Source organism: Rhagoletis pomonella, unplaced genomic scaffold (genome assembly GCF_013731165.1).
Source record: "Rhagoletis pomonella isolate Grant_MI unplaced genomic scaffold, Rhpom_1.0 Rhpom_scaffold_00001, whole genome shotgun sequence".
NCBI lineage: Eukaryota > Metazoa > Arthropoda > Insecta > Diptera > Tephritidae > Rhagoletis > Rhagoletis pomonella.
In genome coordinates this window covers 112,091,847-112,115,547 of record NW_023458555.1, presented here as the reverse complement: position 1 = coordinate 112,115,547, position 23,701 = coordinate 112,091,847, and the positions used below count along the sequence as shown (strand labels likewise).

General features: G+C 38.4%; 2 protein-coding genes across 3 annotated transcripts in view; one reads left to right on the top strand and one right to left on the bottom strand.

Moving 5' to 3' along the window:
- Positions 1 to 5,536: 5,536 nt before the first annotated feature.
- LOC118735278 lies at positions 5,537 to 6,553 on the bottom strand. The gene has a single exon (XM_036464939.1). The coding sequence runs from the start codon at positions 6,551 to 6,553 to the stop codon at positions 5,537 to 5,539; it is 1,017 nt and encodes a 338-aa protein (XP_036320832.1).
- Positions 6,554 to 8,828: 2,275 nt separating this feature from the next.
- LOC118749813 (kelch-like ECH-associated protein 1B) overlaps positions 8,829 to 23,701 on the top strand; it is a 189,388-nt gene continuing 174,515 nt past the window's right edge. Inside the window, exon 1 of one of the 2 annotated variants that reach the window (XM_036484590.1) lies at positions 8,829 to 8,954. The gene's annotated coding sequence lies outside the window, so the exon portion shown is untranslated. The remainder of the gene's footprint in view (positions 8,955 to 23,701) is intronic. The other variant, XM_036484588.1, reaches the window with a different exon arrangement.

Genomic DNA, 23,701 nt, shown 5'->3' with positions numbered 1-23,701 from the left:
TCATTCCGGTACGTAGAACCAGCTGTCGTGGGCATGTGTCTTACTTTGTATATAATATTGCTGCAACTATATCAGTGCTCAATCTGGTCCTCAAGTCAGTCCTACACATGTTTAATCTACTAAATATACGTTCTACTTAAGCACTAGGAAAGGGCTATATTAGTAACGCAGATATAACTTTTTTTAATTGGGAAACTTATGTATATAAACCTGAAGAATCTTTTAATTCAAAAACTTTTTTTCCTATAATTTTCTGGATCTAATGAAGAATCAATATGAGTATTCTTATGATCGAACAATGCCTGTTCTCTTCATTCGTTATCGTGATTTTGCAAGTTCAAAATAAATTGAAAATAATACAATGAAATGAAAAAAATTATCGATAACATTTTGAATATTTAACAGCAAATTTAGATGTGATTAAGAGCGAAAACCAAGCGAAATATCCCTTTGCGTAAAGCTTTTTATGTTGTGCACGGGGGTGTTTGAAGGTTTGACCAGCCGTTTGAGGGAAATGTGAACAAAAATCTAAATTTTTTGATTTTTTGGCCGCTATGTTGTCGTTAGATCAAACCGCTTAAGTTGTGTATGGTAAAATCGCCTCATTGGCAACTGAATTTTCATCGAATGAGGACGCAAGAGAAAAATATCGAAGAAAACCAAACTCTTTTACATTGTTAACCGGAAGAAAACTAAAATTTTTTGCTTGAACGAGTCATGTTTGCATGGTGTATGACGAAATGGAAAATGTAGGTTAGAAGAATGTTTGACAAGCAGTTTGTCTGGTGTATTTCTCTCTTTATAAAACTTCGAAAGGCTTTCTGTTCAAAAATTTGCAGAGCGATTTAACAACTCTGTTGTGTAAAACATGGTTGCGTTTGTTATCCTCAAAAATTTTTTAAAAAACAAAAATCCTCAAAAAATACTCAAGCGCATCCAGTAACTTGCCAGCAACTCTCCAGTAACTTAATTTCCGAGAACTCGCTCTCATAGAAAAAATATCCAAAAAAGTACGCGAACGCAAACCCAGTAATAGTTTTTTGCAAGTTTCATGAACAGCTGATAAATTGCATAGGGAAATTTGGGAAATTTTTAGTAGCTGACCCACCGTTTTTGGGGTGGGCGGCGCAGGGGGCGGGGCATGGCCCCCTAAACCCCTCCCATTAGAAAGCGGACAGTCCGCACTTTCTAAAAAGCCGGATATCGGGCGATTTTGTGTAAAAAACGTTAATTAAAAATAGTTGGTAAAAGATCAATATGATAGTATTTAGCACAGACCTTCTTTCTTCGTAGGCGGCATTCGGCTGTACTTAGGATTATAACCCTCCTTTCTGTTTTGCGAAGAAAAGGGGCTGGGCACCTTTTCCAGAGAACACTTTTCTGCGTAGGTGGCCTTCGGCCGCGCTAAGGGATTATAACCCTCATAAAGTAGAATTCTCCTTTACGTTTTGCGAAGAAAAGTGGCTAAACACCTTTTGCAGAGAACACTTTTCTGCGTAGGCGGGCTTATTTATTTATTTATTTTTTACAGTCTGTTAGACTTATATTACAAAAAAGATTTAACATTCTTATAATTAGATTTAGATGAAAAATTTAAATATTAAATACGATATGCTCTACGGAAATTTTTAAATAACATTATTTCTTTATCACTGCAATTATTTTATATCAATATAAAAGCATGCAATTGTCCGGAAGTTATGTAGACGGTTGGAAAGGCCGAGTTTCCAATCCGCGCTATACTTTTTGGGTTACTCCGTATCTTGATATCTCCTGGGTGGCAGAAAAGGCAGAGTTTCCGATCCACCCAGTCGCGCGTTCGTGACGGTTGGAAAGACCTAGTTTCCAATACGCTCATTTATTGTTTATTATCTAAGGATTTTAATGTACTCGAGGTAGTCGGAAAGGCCGAGTTTCCGATCCTCCTAGTCTTGATATCTTGGTGGTTGTAAAGGCCTAGTTTCCAATCCACGCTATTATTCATACATCACTATCTTATAGGCTGCGTTCTACAATAGCCATATAGCAGCCGCTTGAAAAAAGCGATAGTATAACAATTTTTTATATCCTCTAGTAATTCATTAAAGCAATTTAAGCCTTTATACAAAATATTTTTTTTGTCCACTTCCGTTCTATACTTCGGGAGTCTGAAGCTGTTATTCTCTCAACAAATATGTATGGGTCTCATTTATATATCGGAGATTATCGCTAAGATAATCCGGCAGGTTGCCTTTCTTAATATAGTACACAAATTTCATAGCGTGGTAAAAAAACTTGTTGCTTCACGCTTAACCAATTCAAGGTTTCAAGCATACATTTTGTTGGTGTGTCGTACGGTTTGTTGATGATGAATCTCATCGCTCGGTTTTGCATTTTGTGCAGCTTATCTACATGCGAGTCCCCCGTTAGGAAGAAAATCGTAGGGCAGTATATAAAGTGCGGTTCTACCATTGACCTGTACACCAATGTTTTATATCTTCTTCGTTTAGGGGCTCTGGTAAATCGTACTTTATTACTTAAATTTCCTTAATTTCTATTAAACATATAACGAAGAAAAAGATCACGTTAGAAATTTTCCAGTAGCGTCTCTTCTGGTGGTTGGGTAACGGCTCCTTGCTCCGTTACTAGCCCGTTATGCCGTAGTGGCGTGGCTTTAGTACTGGTGGGAAGCATTCTGTTGACGCCGATGGCTGGCGCGCTGCTAACGCCGGTAAATGGTGCTCTGATCGCGCCAGTGAGTGGCGCTCTTGCACTGCAGGAGAATAGCGCTCAGGTGGCGCTCTGTTCGCGTCGGTGAGTAGCGCTCTGGTGACGCCGGAGTGTAGCGCTCTAGTGGCGTTGACAAGTGGCGCTCTGTTCGCGTCGGTGAGTACCGCTCTGGTGACGCCGGAGAGTACCGCTCTAGTCGGGTCAACGTGTGGCGCTCTGGCGAAGCCGGAGAGTAGCGTGGTGTTTGCGCCTGTGAGTGGCACTCTGTCGATGTCGGAGGGTTGCGCTCTGGTCGCGCCAATAATACCGCTCTCTGTTCGCGCCGGTGAGTGGCGCTCGCCGACGTCGCTCTGCTGATGCTGGCGGCGGGTGTCGCCCGTACGCGGTTTCACGAGAGCCTGTGGTGACAGCGTGAGTAGCTTGTGGCGCTGCCACTGGGAAGGTGACGTCCAGCCCGACACTGAAGCCGATGCAGAAGAAATCACCCTACCAGCAGCTGTTGCAGAAGTGGAATCAAGCCCGACACTCGAGCCGGTGCAGATGAAGACACTTCTTGCCAGTAGCCGTCTGTTCACGACCACAGTCTCGTGCTGACTGACTGTTGAGCGGCTGTGTTCTATCTTTAATAGGCTGCATTTTTTATGTTGCGCGGTCGTGCAGCTACATGGTGCTGTGTGATGTGGCGTTGTCATGCCAACGAAGATGCTGTCGGGTGTTGCTATGACTTTTTGCGTGGCTGGCTGCTTTGGTTTGTGTTGCTGTGATTTATTGCATGGCTGGCTGCTTTGGTGGCGGGTATTTGTGTGGGCCAAATTCTTCAGGGACATTTGGTCCTCACAGTATATTCCTAAGTACTTGACACTTTTCACCTCTACGATATTTTCATCTCTGATTTTTAATTCACGGTTTATGGAGTCAGCATTTGCCGCTCTGGACAATACCATAAAGTTAGTCTTTTAGTTTAAGTTTATTTGAACACAGCCATATACAAAGAATAAAGATCTTCTTGCATTTTGTAGTTCCCTATCACAGATCGTTAACAAGGCATCATCCGAAGAGACTTTTATTTTACTATGTTTGAAAGCACTTTTAATATCGTTTATATATATATTAAAGAGTAGGGGTGCCAAAACTGAGCCCTGTGGTAAGCCGATGTCTACGGCTATTTTACTAGACATCTTTGAATTCTCTATTGTTTGTTGCCTACGATTACAAAGAAAGCTTCTAAACCAGTCAAGATAAGTGTTTTTTATGCCAATGCATTTTAGTTTATCCAACATTCGGACCCTATCAACTGTTTCAAATGCTCTTTTAAGATCAACAAACACTGCTACTACATTAAGATCTTCTTTCCATTGACAAAGCACCAGATTCAGCGCAGTCGCACAGGAATGTTTAGCTCTGAATCCAGATTGTTCTTTTATGAGTATTTTACTGGATTCCACATAGTACTGTAGCTGGTTTTTCACAACGGTTTCTACCATTTTCTCCAAGCTAGGGAGAGTATTGATGGGCCTAATCTCCTCAGCTTTAACCGTTTTTCTTACCTTAACGGGCACTATTGATGCAATTTTCCATTCTTCCGGTACTGATCCTGTTTGGAGACTCTTATTTATTAGTAGGGCATAGAAATATCCCATATAATCAGCATAGTCCTTAATAACACCTTCAGATAGTAGGTTGTTTCCCCCAATTTTCCGGTTAAAATTTTTGGCAATTTGAAGAATGTCTTCCGTTGAGAAATTATATCGCTCGCTGTGTCGCGCTTCTTGATCATCACATGTCATTTGTTAAAACATTTTTTTCGTGGGACGCGATTTCATTTGCTTGTTCGGACACTTGGTCACAATTATTGCCGACCTCATTATCTTCAATTTCTGATTCTTCGTGAATCACATATTTGTCAATTTGCTTCTCGTTGAATCGAATATTGCAGCTCATAAAAACTTTGACCCGTTTGCTTCGGAATCTGCACAAAAGATACGGTTCCAAAAATCTTGACGTGACCCAAATATGGTTTGCGATGAAACCATTTTTCATATGGCATGCTACCAACGCAATTGCTGTTTGTTGTGCGATTTAACAAATATGTCGCTGTGCGTACTGCTTCCGGCCATAGTGATTTCGGCAAACCACTTGCAATGAGCATCGTTCTCGCGCTTTCTTGGACATTACGATTGTCACGTTCGATGCGACTATTTTGTTCGGGAGTGTACGGGGCGATGCCTTCAAGTTGAATACCTTCATTTCTTAATAGGTTGGTTAGCACTATTCGATTGAAAAATTCTTTGCCATTTTCGAACCGAAAATGTTTAATTTGCGCACCATTCATATTTTTAACAAGTGGCACTAATGACTTCAAGTGACTGTAAGTTTCATCTTTTGACTTTAGAAAAAACACAAAGCGAAAACCAGTTGCCTCATCTTTCAGTAACATGAAGTAGCGTATACCGCCTACTACATTAATTTAACTCGCACCGCAGAAGTCTACATGCATATATTCACCTCTGGTTGATGCTCGCTTAACGGATGTTTTGTGTGTTGTTCTGGTCATTTTACCATAAACGCAATCTCCGCAGAAGAAACTTTCGTTATCAGACAAACTGACACCGCCAACTAGACCATCCTTGCACATTTGCTTAATCGCGTCGACATGCACATGTCCCAAACGACGATGCCAATGTTGCAGTGAAACAGCAGCTATTTTTGCATATTCGTCAATATGTAACCGAAAATTAATTTTAAGCTGATTTAGTGTGTTGCGTTTACGTTACTGCAACAACTTCGTTTGATTGGTCGACAAATTTGCAACCTTCTTTGTCGATTATCACTGTGTTATCATGCTTGTTGATAGCAAATTTTCGCTGAGCTCAGGAACATACAATACATTTTCTAGGCGAACTGGCTTCCACTGATTGTCTACTTTCACATCAATCAGAATTGTTCCTATTGCTTCGATTTGTAAGTAACTATTATTAGCGACTTTAACTTTGCTACCGGTCGTATACTTTCGCAGCGTAGAAAACCACTCTCGATGAAATGTCATATGCTTTGTAGCTGCAGAATCGACATACCAACTATCAGATTCCTTACTCTGTAATTCAACTGTGTCCTCGACCATCCATGCAATTTCACCACCTTCTTTGCTGCCTTTGCTTTTGTCGTCTTTGCTTGATGATTTTTCATATTTTGGACAACCTTTGTCCTTTGCCCAATGGCCGCACGCATTGCACCTCGTTTTCTTCTTCAAATTATAAATTTTTGATTTTGACTTTAAATCTTTTGGATAAAATGACTTTGGCTTTGTTTTTGCTGAAAACGCTGCGCTCAAACTAGCTGTGTCTTTTCCATTCAGCCGATTTAGATTTTCTTCTTCCAATTGTAATGATGACATCAACTCATTAATCGTTCGGTATTCTTTAGTATTGTACCACGCTGTTTTATAATAATTGAAATTTGACGTTAACCCAGTAATGATGCGTGTCATCTTTAATCTATCGGATAATTTTTCATTTTGCTGTTCAATTTCTGACGCCAGTTGATTTATTCTAGCCACATAGCTTGCCACCGATTCGTCATCTCGCATTTTCACAGTGAAAAATTCTTCGTATAAAGTCATTGCACGGATGTCGCTGTTCTTTTCATAAATGCTTCGGATCTTTTCCATCGTTTCCTTAAAAGTTTTACATGTTAAAACAAGATTTCCATGCTCAGTATCCAACGACTGGATAATTGCATTCATGGCTTTCCCCTCGTTCCGATCAAAATTATGTTTCTCTTCTTGAGTTGCAGTTGCGGTTGGCGCTCTTCCTTCAATATTATCAGTTAACGCACGTGATTTCATATGCGCTATAACTTAAAATTTCCATAATCGATAATTAGAAGAATTTCTTAAAATATAGCCGGTGAAATTGTTCTCGTCTTTTCTGTAGCCGAATGAATCCATGATGAATGCTCGACCAAAACCATGTAACAAGACGGCCATGGCTGATTATTAATTTAACCACATAAAAACAGGAAGTTTTAACTGAACTCTTTTGGCTAAATGAGCTGCTCCGACTCCACCATCAACCGACGTCAGCAGATGTCGCATCATCCACTCCACATTCACACACACATAAATTCACACTATTAGCCCTGTTCGCGTACGCACTATCCAGTAAATCCAGTACTAGTTTTACTGTTTTTTTGCTGGATGTCGTTTTCGTACGCAAAAACTTGCAAGAAACTAGCAAAAGAGGAGAAATTGAGAGAGCAAAAATGACAGCTGAACTTGCAAGTTTTACTGGATAAATTTTTACTAGCAACTATTTGCTAGTAAGAAAAACAGCTGATGGCTGATGCTTATTGTAAATCACATTAAGAAAATAATTGTTTGTGGTGCTTCTAGAGTTGCAATTGACAAAATAAACCTATTTAAATATATAATAAGATGGAAAATACTGGTTTTCTAAGAAAATTGCATCGGAAAATAACAAATAATAAATTAATCAGCTGTTCATAAAACTAGCAACTTCTTGCTGGTTTTGCGTTTTCGTACTTTCTTGCATATTTCACTCATTGGGAGTAAATATTAGCTTACTCTCCGAAATTTGGTTACTGGCAAGTTACTGGATATTTTTTGCTGGATAATACGAAAACACAACTATTGTAAATAAAACACTTTGACATTTAACTTCTCCGCCACCTCTGTAAACACACCACACTTGTAATACACACACACACACATAACTTGTCAATTTTACTTGATGTGTAAAGACACAATTGTTGCGATCTTCCCCCGAGCGGACGTGTCCGAACAGCCCCCCCGATTTTGTCAATAAACATACATTAGTGATAATTTCAAAGTGAAATTCAGTGTGTCCCTTTTTGTTAAAGTGATACAAGTGGTAAGCCAAAAAAAACCTAGAAGGACCCATAAGGCCCAAAGTGTTCATGGTCCTCCATCGCCTTACTGGACGGCACCTATAGAGAAACAAAAAAAAAAAATATAAAAATATAAAAAGCTAATTTTACAGTCCACAAAGAAAAACAACAAACAAGGTTTAACAAAAAAATAAATAGGTATATTAACCAAGCGAACCCTGAGCACAAAAGAAAAGTTGTACTAATTTAACATTTCAACAAGTTCCATAGCTACCACATACTTGTATGAAAAGTGGCGAAGAGCTTACTTACATGCATACATTTATAAACTTTAATATTTTACTCCGGGCGCGTCGCGTAACACTTACACTCACTAAAAACAATATCATTTCCACATTAAACATCTGTACAAAATCGGGCGGGAAATAATTTAAAGTAAAAACATAATTCATCCAACAAAAACAAAACAAGCCAACAGTCACCTCAACATCACCAGGAGGAAGCACTGGATCGACTCGACGAGGGAAGCACTCAACGAGGAGGAAGCAGCATTATCAAAAGCTCGGAAACCACCAAGAACGATAGAATACAAGATTGCGCATTCCCGCAGAATGACATTTGTGGCAACGGGTAAACAAAGACTATGGCGAAGAGCAATGAGTTGACAGTTGTGAATTTGCAGCGAGGAAACGTGTTTTCTTCACGATTCACCAATTTCTCAAGCCATCTTTGAATATAGCAAATTAAGATTAACGTTAACAAAAAATATACAACCACCCTTGAAATGAGTTCAAAAGAATAGGTCTTATTAATAACCTGTATTTAGAATTTTTGTGTTTGTATTGCAGGTGCCGAAAAAGTGATAATATCTTGTCGCAGCGCATGTTTTCCTGCAGAAAGTGGTTAATTTGTAATTTGTGGTATTTCAACGTTTTCAACTTAACATGCCGTGTTTAAAAATGGTGCTATCAATTGTACCTTATCCGTAAAGTGCTTCATGCATATTACGCTGTTGTCTAAATTGTATGGCTTCTCCTGCCAGCAGAACTCTACCCACTTTCTGGCCAAGGCGTCGTCGCGGGGAAACAAAAAAAAACTGCATTTAGGGGCTTTACCCCTACGGCTGCGGCAATTGAATACACGACAAGACATTTTTATAAGGTTTTTATTACAAATAAAACTTTTTTTAGTTTAGAACGCACGAATTACTTCGATTTTTCACACAATACGTTTGCAATACGTTTGCACTTGTTTGTAAACAAAAAGTTTGTTTACGTATTGCCATAAACGTCAAAGTCGGCAAAACCAAAGTAGCGGTTTAAGGGAATGCGCCATCTTCAGTTCATTACACCATGGGAAACCACTATATACATATATAGGTACATATTTACATACATAAATATACATATTAGTAAAAAATTTAGGGTTCCAACTAACTGTTTGAACAAAAAAAAAAAAATCGTAGTACATACCATGATAAAAATATTTAAAGGTAGTTTCACTTCTCCTTCTTAGCCGCCATTGCTCCCATTTGACGTAAACTGTGCTTTTGGCATTTTCTTTTGAAATCGAGCTACCATATTCTTTGACAAAAGTAAAAAAGTGATTGATTACCTACTTAAAAAAAAAAATATAATTAATAATAATAATAGATTGGCGCTCACACATATGTTAGTGTTTGGCCGAGCTTCTCCTCCAACTTGTGGCGTGCGCCTTGATATTGTCACACAAAGCGAAGGGACCTACAGTTTTATGCCGACTCCGAGCGGCGATTGTATTTTTATGAGAAGCTGTTTTTCATGGCAGAAATACACTCGGAGGTTTGCCATTGCCTGTCGAGGGACGACCGCTGTTAAGAAAAAACCCTTTTCTAAATTTTTGCGATGTTGCTTTGACCAGGGCTTGAACACAGGTACTTTAGCTTATTTTTCGGGTTTAGTAACACACCAAAGCCCAAAACATAAAAAATTCAAGTATCTACTTGCAATAATTGCCCGGCAATACACCTTTCGCTTGTACTCATATCCAGCAAAAGCAGGATTGCATACAAAATAAGCAGCAGAAATAAGACGGAACAATATCAACGAAACAAAAAATTTTGCGCGAAAAAGATTGGCGAAACAAAGTTGAAAAGAAGTAGCAGTAAATACTGCATATTTATATATGTAAACATATCATATTACAGCTTCTAAGACCCATAAATAGCTAAATGTATTAGCAAACAATTGCATGGTTAATTTTTGGCCTCCCATCATCTTTATCGCAAATTAATATATGCACATATATACGTGGGTATAAACAATTACACAAACGCTTATTAATCGCTAATCTGCATTTCAGCATCAAATTACATACACACAAACCTACAGTTCGATAGTAAACATAGTTATCCACCCTCGCTTAACATTGCATGCTATTAACATACATTCATACATATACTTAAATACAGTATAATAACCCAGCATTGCATTTACCCTGCGCAGCACACGTAAAAGAAAGCATTAAGAAGCGTGAAAAATTATAAATACAGAAATATGTAAATTGCAGTGATTTAAAAAAACTTGTTTCAAATCCTACAAATACCCTTACGGAAAATAATAAAAATCAAAATCGGAAAATAATAATACGTACCCATTTATCTAAATAAAACTCAAAACAGAACATTGCGTTTATTTGTGCTTATATAAATCCAAGTAATTTAAGATCCCATAGGATCCCATTTTAGTTAAAATACACTGGAAAAAAAAACTTTGAATTTTTTGCATATAAATGCCATCTGATAAAATTCCGGTAAAGGAGCAAGAAATCTCAATTCCTTTAAAAGCGCAAAAAATGGTCGATGATGATAAAACCCCTCAGTGCACACCTGCAGAATCTACACGATCAATGCAGGGTACCAAGCAAAAAAAGACTAAAGACCACTCAGCCGCAAGATTTATTTCAGACAGTGACAGTCTAACAAGATACTGCACTCGATTTTCCTCCGCCCCAATATAAGATAACTCGGAATCGGTTCTAGAGATAACCTTGACAATTTTTGGGTCCGACTTCAAGCGGCATACGATACAATTATTGAAACGGATGATCCCGTTTTTCCCGCTAATTTTAAAGCTTGGGCCTCGGCCAAATACAAAATCTGCCTTGCCCAATATGAAGAAACAAAAGCTATGATTTCCGATCAGCTTAAATTATTAAAATCAATTAGCGCAGATACTCCACCCCAGAGAGTAGAAATACCCCAAGCGCAAGAAGCAAATTCAGGCATATACCTCAAAGTGCCAGCATGTGATACAGAATTATTTCACGGCGGTTATGAAGAATGGCCTTGCTTCCGGGACTTGTTAACGGCCGTGTACATAAACCATCCACAACTGTCCCAGGCACAAAAACTGTACCACCTCAGGTACAAAACAAAAGGTCAAGCAGGTAGTATAGTTAAACAATTCGGACTAAATGACGACAATCAAGTAACGATTCTAATGAACTTGCCAAAAATTCAAAACTCAAATCATTCCCATAGATAACTGGGACCAAATTCTGGTAAATGTATGTTCCGCAACATTGCCAGGAAAATCGTTACTTACTCCCATAGAGCAATCGCTTCCATCCCGAAAAAAATGTCCGACATGGCAACAAATGAAAGATTTCTCACTTCCCAGTACGAAATAGCAGAGAGGGTAGATAAAAAAACTATCAAAACCCAAAAATACACAAAATGATCTACATAGAAGCTTCAATATACCCCAAGCCAGAAATCCCACATCACACAATAGAAGCTTCAATAGATCGCAATCATACATAAAAAATAAATATGCGTCATACGAATTGTGAAAAGGAGGTCACAAATTAAGTTCTTGCGAGATTTAAAAAACTCACAATAAACGAAAGAAATGAATTCGCTAGAAGCTCTAGGCTTTGTACCAATTGCTTATCTCAATCTCATAGGTTTAATGACTGCGGGAGCAAAGTTAACTGCGTGTATTGTCAAAGGAGACATCATTCGATGCTCCACATAACAAACTTTACAAGCACACCCAAAAAAAGATTTAAGTCTGGCAGAACTACTAGTCTAGCGGCAACAACTAGACCCGAAGACCCCAAAACGCAGGACCCCGAAATTACACAAGAACCATGCTGCTCAAAAGCATCAACTTTACAAGCTCTGCATTCAAACAATGAAAGCAACATTTTACTTCCCACTGCAGTTATCTCCATCGAACACCGAGGAGAACTATTTAAGCTTAGAGCTCTAATAGATCAAGGTTCACAAAGATCTTTTATCTCGACAGAAGCACAGAACCGACTAAAGCTACCAACAAAAAATTCAAACTTTGAAATTTCGGGAATGGGTGGAAGAGTAATCCAAAACTTCAATAAAATCTGCTCTTTAACCCTGATTTCCCCCAATGCGGATGTAAGAACAGAAGCACACGCCATAGTTCTACCGCAACTGACAAATATGCTTCCAAGCTATAAAATAAACGGAAATTATCGCCAAAAATTTGCCCACATCAATTTAGCGGATCCCAACTGCCACACCCCCACGCAAGTTGATATCCTATTAGGCACGGACCTAATACCCAAAATCATGCTTGAAGGCGTTGTAAAAATTTCTAACACCCTATTAGCCCAAAATACTATATTCGGGTGGATTCTAAGCGGCCAAGTGCCAGCAAAAAAAATCAACTTTCGTAACTCAAGCTAAGGAGGTGAACGCCCTAATTCACAAAGAATAAGATTTTGGAAGTTATGCCAAGCCGGTTATCGCATCACCAACAAATAGCCCGACGAAAGATATATCGTCCACGAGTTTAGCCACAATGCCCAAGTGCGGCTATTTCGCTCTGCTCTTTATCAACACTGTTGTTATCCTTGCTGGGTCTTTCGAGTTAAATGCTTCCGTGCCAGGGACCTCAACTTACTTGAAGGGCTTTGTGGTCGTCTTTATTTATTCTACAACAATGACGATTCACCTCGAGTTGAAATATGGTCTGACTTGTGCGGCTTTTCCCTAGACATTTTCCTCATCGGCCGGTAAGGATTTTCATCCAAAAAATATTAAGACAAGTAGCGACAAAAACATTCCCCAGAGGGCAAAGAGGAACTGGAAAAAAAATAATAATAATAAAATAGTAAGATTAAAAGTCTCGCCCAAAGAACTTATCTCTGGCAATCACGCAGTAAACTTTAAAAAATTCACTACATTATTAGCTCGAATTGAAGCCGTTCTTAACTCACGGCCCCTCTCTGCACTCTCGCAAGATCCCTTCCTGACCTTATTCTCGGTCATGCTCTTAGAGTAGCTTCACTTCTGGCAATACCCGAACCAGACGAGCTATCATTATCCCTTATAAATCGATGGGAACGGATGAAAAATTCTCCATCACGAATTCAGTCGCCAATAATCATATACGAGTATTAAACGTGCGCACGTAAAACGTTATCTTCACCAAACCGCAGATGAAAGAAAACCAATTTAACCAGATTGACCTACTAATCGGCAGCTTAAACCCATACACCTAATTTCCACCCAAACTTAAAGTCGCGTTTCTCCCTACAGAAATGGACGTTGAGATTGCTACCGCACCTCCGCCATTCCTCTTGCGGCATACCCGGAATCACCAGTATCCTAGCTGCTCGGGTTACACACATGCCGCCGCAATATACTGCAGCCAAAATAGCGTTCGTTGTGGCTTATGCCACCGCCCACATCCAGGCGGAACGAGCACATGGGCATTGCCTAAATTGCCTTGCGCTCACCCACGCGAAAAGGGACTTCACCGTAGAAGGGAACCAAATCGCTCCGCCCCTCGCACGCCAATGTGCCCCGGCCGCGCGTACAAGCATTGGCGTCAGAAACGGGAGTCGATAGTGCAACGTTGGCGCCCAGACACCGGTACGAGTCACCCCCATAGGCAGCAGGCTCCAAGATATCGTCGCTCCCACTATCGTATGTCTGAGACAACAATCCGCCCGCATCATCATCGTTCCACTGGCCTGAGTAATGTGGTCCACAAACTACCAGAGCTACAGCGGTTACTAGGTAGCGGTTAGGTGGTAGCAGAGGAAGAGGGAGGCCCCCACTGCGATGGAAAGATCTGGTGGAGAAGGACTTGGCTTTACTTGGCGTTTCCAATTGGCGTCAGTTGGCACAGAGGAGAAACGACTGGCGTGCTTTGCTGAACTCGGCCAAAATCGCTTAGGCGGTTACAGCGCCAAAAAGAAGAAAAAAGAAGAAGAAAGAAGCTGAGTTTAACTTTTTCGCAAATTGTTTAGACTTGGACTTTATGTTTCTAAATCGGCACTTAAAGCCCAGTTAAAAGATTATTTTAACAGTCGTTAGTGTTTATGATATCAACTTATATGTAAGTGTTTCTTAATGTATTTTGAGTGTGGCCAACTGCCAAAATGTCTGTAGCATGTGAATAATTGTCTTGAATAATGTAATTAAACTAGGAATATTCCCAACATGTGTAGTCTGTAAGAATTTTTTGTTGATTGACTTCAGTAATAAATAAATTAATAAAATGGAATTGCACGCTGTGCCCCAAAGCCCAATTCCATATGCCCAACATGGTTTAATCATCATATTAAAAATCAGCATCTTGTTTCCTAGGCTTAATTTAGATTTGTGTCGTATAACCCATTGAAGGCTTGCTTGTTTTAGTTTCGCTTGAGAAACTATAAAACCGTAAACTATATACTTTTTTTTGTATAAAAATATAGTTCATTCTTTAACAAAACCCGTGTAAATCCAAGTTTCCAACCTTGTGCAATATTAAAAAAAATTTCGCAGGGACCGAACATAACAGTTATTGATAAAACCTGTCATTGAAAAATTCACTATGAAGAAAATGTTCTACAACCAAGTGATACCATTTCTTTTTTCTCCGAGAATAATTTTTTTTTGTTGTTTTATAATATGTATATATTTATTGAATCTTTCTTTCGAAACTAGCAATAAGTTTTCAAATCTTACAAACTACCATTAAATTTAAAATTTCTGCGGCAATGCTTAGACATTTTTGTATTTTTTTAAATATATATTTATTGCAGTTGTTGCAGCAGGATCGCTGGGTATCGTGCTGGGCAGGTGGTCTGAATGGACGAGTTCCAGAGCCGACATTGATATATTGCGGATATCCGCATATATTATATTGCTCATCATTTGGTAATATCGGAAAAATCCGATTCGGGTGGTTCATTAACCATACTTATTATTATTATTATATCCTCATGCACCGTATTTACATTAAGATCTTTGTGGATATTAGTATTTTTTATGTACCACGGTGCTCCGCATATAGCGCGTAAAATTTTCGACTGCAGTCTTTGAAGTCTGTTCAAAATGGAGTTACACACTGTGCCCCAAAGCCCATTCCAATGCCCAACATGGGTTAATCATCATGGCTTAATTTAGATTTGTGTCCTATAACCCATTGAAGGCTTGCTTGTTTTAGTTTCGCTTGTGAAATTTTGTTTTCTATATGCTTTTTCCAGGTAAGTCTTCTATCTAGTGTCATCCCAAGGTACTTGACACTATCTTTTTGTGGTATAGCCTTGCTGTTTATTTTTAGTTGTGAACAAGTTTCTTTCTTCAGAGTAAATGTTGTCTGAACACACTTGCTCTATTGCTTCGGATAGTTGTGTCATCAGCAAACGTTGAAATTGTTAGAGTTTCATCAGTTGGCAAATCGCGAGTGTATATTACGTACAATATGGGTCCTAGAACACTGCCTTGAGAAACACTTGCTTATATAGGTAGACTTCCCGTTCTAAAGGAATTCGGCCTGACTGAAGTTTCTCCCCAACAGAAAGCTTTCCAGAATTGCATGCGTATTTACAGGGAGTGAAAGCTTTAGTTTGTATATAAGGCCATCATGCCAGACCTTGCCAAAAGCTTGAGAGATGTCCAAAAATACACCGGTGCATTAATGCTTCCCTTCGAAGGCTTTTCTAATACAAGAAACAATTCTATGAACTTGTTCTACAGTGCTTTGTTTCTCACGAAAACCAAACTGAAGTGGTGGTATTATTTGGTTACTTGTTAGAGAAGGTTGCATTTTTTCCAATAGAAGTTTTTCAAATATTTTGGAAAATACAGAAATCAAGCTAATGGGCCGATATGAATTTACTACCGTCGGATCTTTACCTGGGTTTTAGACCCTTAATTATTTTTGAAAGTTTCCATAAGTCGGGGAAGTGCCCCAACTTAAGCATGTTATTAAAAATATGTAATAAAAAACGTACGGCAGTTAGTTGAAGCTCCTTTATCATTTCACCTGTAATCATTGGGTCTAAAAACTTGTGAAAGATGACAGGCGAAAGTGTTTGCTTATGCTCATCATTCCTCGCCCAGCAGAGTCGAGGCAGACAAGGACTGGAGGATCGACTGCGTACTTTCTTTTTCCGCCTGCAACAAAATACGTAATTCCTTTGTACACGCATTCAGCTCCTGTTTAAGCTTAGGATAGCGAATTCTTCGCCATTCTCTCAATTTGCGCTTTTTACTTATTACGTTAAGAATGTTTTGGGGTGCGCAGGCCAGGGCAGTATGAACTGCGATGTTTAATAGAAGGATTTGGTGTTGCAATTTCTGCGGCCTTAACTATTATATCACTGAGATTTTCAGCTGCCCTGTCGATATCATTCTTGGTCAGAATAAGAATTTGCGGGTTAATGTGCGAACTGACATACTTTCTGTATTTTAACCAGTTTGTGTGCTTATTTGTAAGATTTTTTTGTTTTTCTTCATAGTTAAGAAACATTGATAATGTTATGAGGCAGGGAGAATGTTCTGAAGAGGTGTATTAACTTGGTGTCGCGCAATACCCTTTGTTACACCAAAGCAATAAGATCGGGTATTTTTTGGGGGTCAGAAGGCCAATACGTTGGCTGACCAGTAGACAATATGTCAAATCCTCTGTTCTGGATTACTATATATAGATTTCTACCCTTTGGTGTAATCAATCTAGACCCCCAGAATGTATGTTTGGCATTGTAGTCTCCTGCTACAATAAACTTACTGCCAAACTTTAAGAAAAAGTCATCAAATTGTTTTTCCGTGGCCAGTATGAATTTCGATTTGTGCCATTCGGAATTTCGAATTCACCAGCCGTGTTCTCCAGATTCCTTTCTGCCGAACTAAGAGACCTGATTCGCGACGGAACCGTTGTAGTCTACATGGATGACCTGACGACCCTTAAGATGAAACTAGTATTGAATACGGCAGCAGAAAGTGGTCTACAAATTAAATGGAGTAAATGCCAATTCCTGATGAGAAGAATAGAGTTCCTTGGTTATATTATCGAGAATGGTTCACTTAAGCCTTCAGATAGTAAGACGACTGCCATCAAAAACTTCCCCGTGCCACTCGACCGAAAAGCAGTACAACGTTTCCTGGGATTAACGTCATTTAGGAGATTCGTCGAAAACTACGCCACCATCGCCAAACCATTATCGGGCCTGTTAAGGAAAGATGCAAGGTTCGAGTTAAGACCAATTCAGCAATTGAAATCGGCCGTGGTGCATACGCCAGTCTTGAAGCTATATAACCAAAAGGCAGTGACCGGGTCCACACGGACGCGTGTATGTACGGCTACGGTGCAGTCATGTTGCAGAAAAACGTCGACGACCAATAATTCCACCCCGTTCAATACATGAGCCGTAAGACCAAGCCGTGTGAGGAGAGGTACCATTCATACGAACTGGAGGTATTAGCGATCGTGGAAGCCCTCAAGAAATGATAGCCACGGACTGCAACATGTTCATCATGACGATGAAGAAGCGAGATATCCCATCAAGAGTATAATGCTGGGCGGTGTTCTTGCAAGACTTTAATTACGAGATCGAGCACCGCAGTGGAGCGAAAATACGTCATGTGGATGCGCTGAGCAGAGTGTCATGCCTTATGTTGGAAGATATGCTAAGTTACCGATTGAAGGAAGCACAATTACGCCACGATTGGATACGAGCCGTCCGGAAGGTGTTGGAAAAGGAAGATTGCGAGGATTTTTATATAAAACACGATATCTTATATGAAGACCCAACGAAGGAGCTCATACTTGTACCATCGCCCATGGAAGACGAGATCATCCAAACGGCGCACAGGCAGGGGCACTTTTTCGTCAAAAATACCCAAGATGTAGTTGAGAAATCGTTTTATATACCGCAACTAAACGCAAAGTCGGCTAGGATAGTAAGAAACTGTGTGGAATGCCTGGTTACAGATGTAAAAGCAGGGAAGAAGGAACGGTGCCTTAATACCATCGACAAGGAGAACAAACGGCTGGCCACGTTCCACATTGATCATGTAGGTCCGATGGAATCAACCAAGAAAGCCTACAATTACATAGTGGTGGTGGTGAATGCCTTTTCGAAATTCGTTTGGCTATATCCTACAAAGACTACGGGCGCGGAGGCAGTGGTCGATCGTCTGCATAAGCAAGGAGCGGTCTTTGGTAACCCAAGGCGTATTATTCCTGATCGAGGCCCGGCCTTTACGTCAACCATCTTCAAGGAGTATAGTGAGAGTGAGGGAATTCTGCATCTACTGATAGCCACGGGGGTGCAGAGAGGTAACGGCCAAGTAGAGCGTATGCGTCGAATCCTGGTTCCTATGTTGGCCAAACTTTGTAACGAAAGCAAAGGGAGTTGGTACAAATATGTGGATCGAGTCCAGCAGCTCACCAATAGCTCCTCACCGAGAAGTACCAAGCACTCGCCGTTCCGAATATTGACGGGCCTGGAAATGCGTGGTCCAGGGAATACCTCAGTTGTAGGAGTTACTGTAATTAAAAGTGATGGAATTTTGGTTAATTTTTGTTTCTTGCTTTCCACTGTCGGAAAACAAAGCGTTTACTTAAAAATTACATAGATGTAAATATTCTCTGTTGTCCCAATATTTGGAGTGATTTTTCCATTGTTCGAAAAATTATTTTCTCGAAACTACACAAAAAGAAGCTGAAAATCGAAAATTACATATATTTGGAAAGTCGCGCGAAAAGATCCAATTATATATTCGAAAACTACTTAAAATTCTCTAAAACATGCGTCTAATTTCAAGACCTGACGAACCGATACTCACTTTTTACTAATAATCTTAAGCATCTACATTTCAAAGTAAATTTTTTGATAAGAAAAATAGGAAAATACCAAATAAATGATAAATACCTTAACTCGAATATTCCACCACATTTAAGGAATTGATTACAGTTGAAAAAGAAAGAATGGGTTCAGCGCAAAAGGCAACTTAGTACGGCTTGGAATCTCATGCAAATGCATGTTTTTATTGGCTCTTCAAATGGAAATAGAACGTTAGTGCATATTTATTGTATTAATATTAGATATTATAAGCGCGTGGGAAGAAAACGCGTCACGTCGTTAAGGAACTGCACCGGAAGGAGATAATTTTATTCAGATAATTCAAGTTCTTAAATTAGTTCACAATAGCACTGAATGACCATTGTAATACATACAGCCCAATTCTGTGTTTTCTTGATAAATTTTTTGTAAAGAAATTGTATCAAGATTTTTATCAAGTAAAAGCTTCCTTCGCATTCTTTGTCAATATTTATAAAACAAAAAGCTCTACCATTTTCACATTAGTGGAACTGATTTCCACATGAGTGAAACTGATTTCATTGTCACATATGAAAAATATGAATTTAAAAGCTAAAAAGCTTTTGACTGCCGTAGCCGAGTAGGTAGAGATGTCGGCTATAATTCCGTGTGTCGCAGGTTCAAATGCCGGCACATGGAGTATTTAATTGTTAGAAACAAATTTATTAATATACAAAATTTATACATTTCACATGAAAGTTCAATTTGTCAATAGCATTTTCAATCTTGATAATTTATCAAGAAAAGATCTTTTGGGCTGCATTTCTTTATTCATTCTGAACGTTTGGAATAAACTTTTTTGTTTACATATTCTTTAGAACGTTCCTGATGATTTGTTAACGTATATTTCAAACGCATTCTGTTTATGCCGGCTGTGAAATGGGATTATCCGGAATGTATAAAGAAACGCAGCCTTGATTTCTGTGCTAGAATATCCCAGTAAAATTATACTTTTTCTTAAAAAAAATTTGTAACAGCAATTTTTTGTTGCAGTTTACTTCTATATGACACGTAGATCATGGATCCACAGTCTTGCCCCTAAATTTCAAATTTGGATTTAAGTTTTTTGGGTTTTTTCCAATTTGCAAGCTTATTTTGCATTTTTCGTAAAAAATGGTTATACATAAATATGTATAGAATTTAATTTCCCACTTTTCTTATATAGCAGGTTTTTTCAAAATAGCATTTTTTATTGTAAAGAATAAGCAAAAACTGCAAAAATAATTACATTGCCACGGTTTTCGCCATTTCTTGATAATTTCTGTTAAAAATACATAGCATATTGAAATTCAAAAGTTGTAGAGAATTTCATTCTTCACAACTTCTATACCTACATTTGTTTTGTATGACGCTTAGATCACGGAGGGGAACGTGCGAAACATAGCGATTAACTCAGAAAAATAGTTAAATTTGGTTGGAAAATTAAAAAAAAAATTGTAACAGCGATTTTTATTTATGCAGTCTGTTTAACACGTAGGTCATGGATCCACAGTCTCGCCCCCAAATTTCATTTGGCAACATTCCCCCATCTTGGATTTTATTTTTTTTTTTGGTTTTTGCTAATTGCAAGCTAATTTTGCATTTTTCATAAAAAATGGTTAAATACATATACATATGTAGAGAATTTAGTTTTCCACATTTGTTATGTAGAAGGTTTTTTAAAAAATAGCATTTCTTATTATAAAAAATTAGCAAAAACTACGAAAAAAATTTACATTGTCAACGTTTTCGCCATTATTTGACAATTTCTGTTGAAAATACATAGCATATTGAAATTCCAAGGTTGTAGAGAATTTCATTCTCCAAAACTTTTGTGCGTACCTTTGTTTGTACGACGCTTAGATCACAGCCAGGAATGCGGTAAGCATAGCAATGTACGGGATGCGCCGTAAAACTCATTGCCACACCAGTGCTGAGGTAGAGTTTTTCGCCGCGTTTTTTTTAACGTGGTTTCTCCAGTAGGCCCAATCCACGGGCAACGTTTTTTTTTTTCAATGAAAGCAGGTGAAGGTGTGGAAATGGAAGTTATACGGCGCATCCCGTACATCGCTATGTGTATCGCGTTCCCGGCCGTGATCTAAGCGTCGTAGAAAAAAAATGTTGAGACAAAAGTTTTGGAGAATGAAATTCTCTACAACCTTGGAATTTCAATATGCTATGTATTTTCAGCAGAAATTGTCAAAACTGGCGATAACCGTGACAATGTAAAATTATTTCACAGTTTTTGCTGATTTTTTACAATAAAAAATGTTGTTTTTAAAAAACCTTTTATATGACAAATGTAGGAAATTAAATTCTCTACATATTTGTATTTAACTATTTTTTATGAAAAATGCAAAATTAGCTTGCAAATCGCAAAGAAAAATAAAATCCAAGATGGTGGAATGTTGCCAAATGAAATTTAGGGGCAAGACTGTGGATCCATGATCTACGTGTTAAATAGAAGTAAACTGCATAAAAAAAAATCGCTGTTACATTTTTTTTAATTTTCCTACCAAATTTAACTATTTTTCTGAGTTAATCGCTATGTTTCGCACGTTCCCGGACGTGATCTAAGCGTCATACAAAACAAATGTAGGTATACAAGTTGTGAAGAATGAAATTCTCTACAACTTTTGAATTTCAATATGCTATGCATTTTCAACAGAAATTGTCAAGAAATGGCGAAAACCGTGGCAATGTAAATTTTTTTTGCAGTTTTTGCCAATTTTTTACAATAAAAAATGCTATTTTGAAAAAACTTTCTAAATAACAAATGTGGGAAATTAAGTTCTATTTATACATATTTGTATATAACCATTTTTTAGGAAAAATGCAAAATAAGCTTGCAAATTTGAAAAAACCCAAAAAAACTTAAATCCAAGATGGCGGAATGTTGCCAAATGAAATTTAGGGGCAAGACTGTGGATCCATGATCTAAACTGCATCAAAAAATCGCTGTTACAAATTTTTTTAAATTTTCCTACCAAACTTATCTAATTTTACTGGGCTAAGAATACCAATCCTTGATAAATAATAAAAAATTGACAAATTATAAAGATTTTGAATTTATCAAGTGCACAGAATCGGGCTGATAATATTTATTAAAATTAAATAGAGTTGAATCAAGATTACAAGTTATTTTAGCCCTAATTTATTAGTGAAATATAATTGTTTTTCCGTATTAACACCTTTCGTTAACATATCGGCTAGCATTTTCTGGCAAATATTTTACTCAATTTCACGATTATCAAATTTATTGCGAAGAAATTTAGCTTTTATGTCTACGGGTTTTGTTCTGAAGGAATAAGAATTATTTTGTACAATATGTATAGCACTCTTATTGTCTGAATGAACAATTGTGAGTTTTTCAAAATCTATATTTAAATAATTTTCTAAACGTTTAAGCCAAATACTTTCTTGGATTGCTATTTACTAAGCTTACAAATTCGGCTTCTGTCGTAGAAAGCGCCATAGTACGCTGTCGTTTCGTGCCCCACGATACCACTGCGCCTTGACACGTGAAGGCATAGCCGGTTGTTGTTTGTCTGCTGTCGACATCAGCTGCCCAGTCTGCATCGCAAAATCCCGTTAAGGAATCTGGGTCCTTTGTGTAAGTAATACCCTTTTTCATTGTATCCTTAAGGTAACGCATGACACGTTTAACAGCTAGCCAGTGTGCTTTGCCCGAATTTGGGTTTAAACGGCTTAAAAGGTTAACAGCAAATCATATGTCTGGGCGTGTTACCTGCGCCGCAAACAAAATACTACATTCGCCGTTTCTTCGTGTTCAGCTCTGGTCTTCGCAGACATATCATTCGACAGTGTCTGGTTGATATCTACTGGTGTTGCTATGGGATTACATTGGTCCATGCCAATGCGAACAAGTATGTTGCGAAAATATTGAGACTGATCTATCTGAACAGATCCCTTCGCCACGTTGTGTGTAATCTGAACACCCAATATCAAAGATGCCACCCCCATGTCTTTCATCTTAAACAATTTGCTTAACTGGCTCATCAGTTTTTGTATCTGAGTCAGAGAATTTGCAAAAATTAGCACATCATGGACGTAAATCGCAACATAAAGAAGAGCTTCATTAGTTATCTGATAATAAATGCACTGGTCCACATCACTTCGCTGAAGGCCGATCCTTAGTAGTTCTGTTTAAGTCCGTAGAGTGATTTTACTAACTTGCACACTTTGCCGCTGTTGTCATTAAAAGCCTCTGGCTGCGTCACGTATATATCTTCTTTAAGGTTGCTGTTCAAAAAAGCAGTCACCGCATCCATTTGATGAATCAATAGGTCATGTTTCGCAGCCATTGCTAGTAGATATCTAATGGAGGTTTAACTGGCGACAGGGGCAAATGTCTCATCATAGTCAATGCCCTGAACTTGTAAAAACCCTTTCACCACAAGTCTTGCTTTGTGCCGAATTGGCCTACCATTATTGTCAGTTTTTAATTTGAACACCCACTTCGTGTTGATTGCCTTCTTGCCACTAGGTAAATTAGTGAGATGACAGGTATTGTTTGCTATAATGGAGACATCTCTTCTTGCATAGCTGCCTTCCACTGACACGAATCTGCTCCAGTCAACGCCTGTTTGACTGTTGAGTTTTCGGTTACACAAAAGTTATAATCTGAATCATGCTTGCTCGCTATTCGCTTCGACCTCCGAGGAACTAGCTGGTTTGTTTGCTCATCTTGTGAATCAATACTTTAGTAATCACTAGAACTTTCTTCTGGAAATTCAACACCCTTGTCTTCTCCCTCACCACTTTCATCTGGCAATTAAACATTAATTTCTTCCGTACGTTCTGTAACCCTGTTTTGTTGCGGTATGTATGGGCAAGGTTTTTGATGAAGTATACCGTACTTTTCTACAAAACTCTTAAATTCATCATTTATAAATTCCGTTCCATTATCCGTTCTTACCGTTTTTACCTTGCTTTCGGATTGATATTCCACAAGATTTTTAAATTTAATAAACTCTTAAACTTCTGATTTCTTTTTGATCGGCAC

What these genes read in the sequence shown, in the direction of transcription:
- LOC118735278 (XM_036464939.1), bottom strand. Translation starts at nt 6,553, where the DNA reads ATGAAATCACGTGCGTTAACTGATAATATTGAAGGAAGAGCGCCAACC.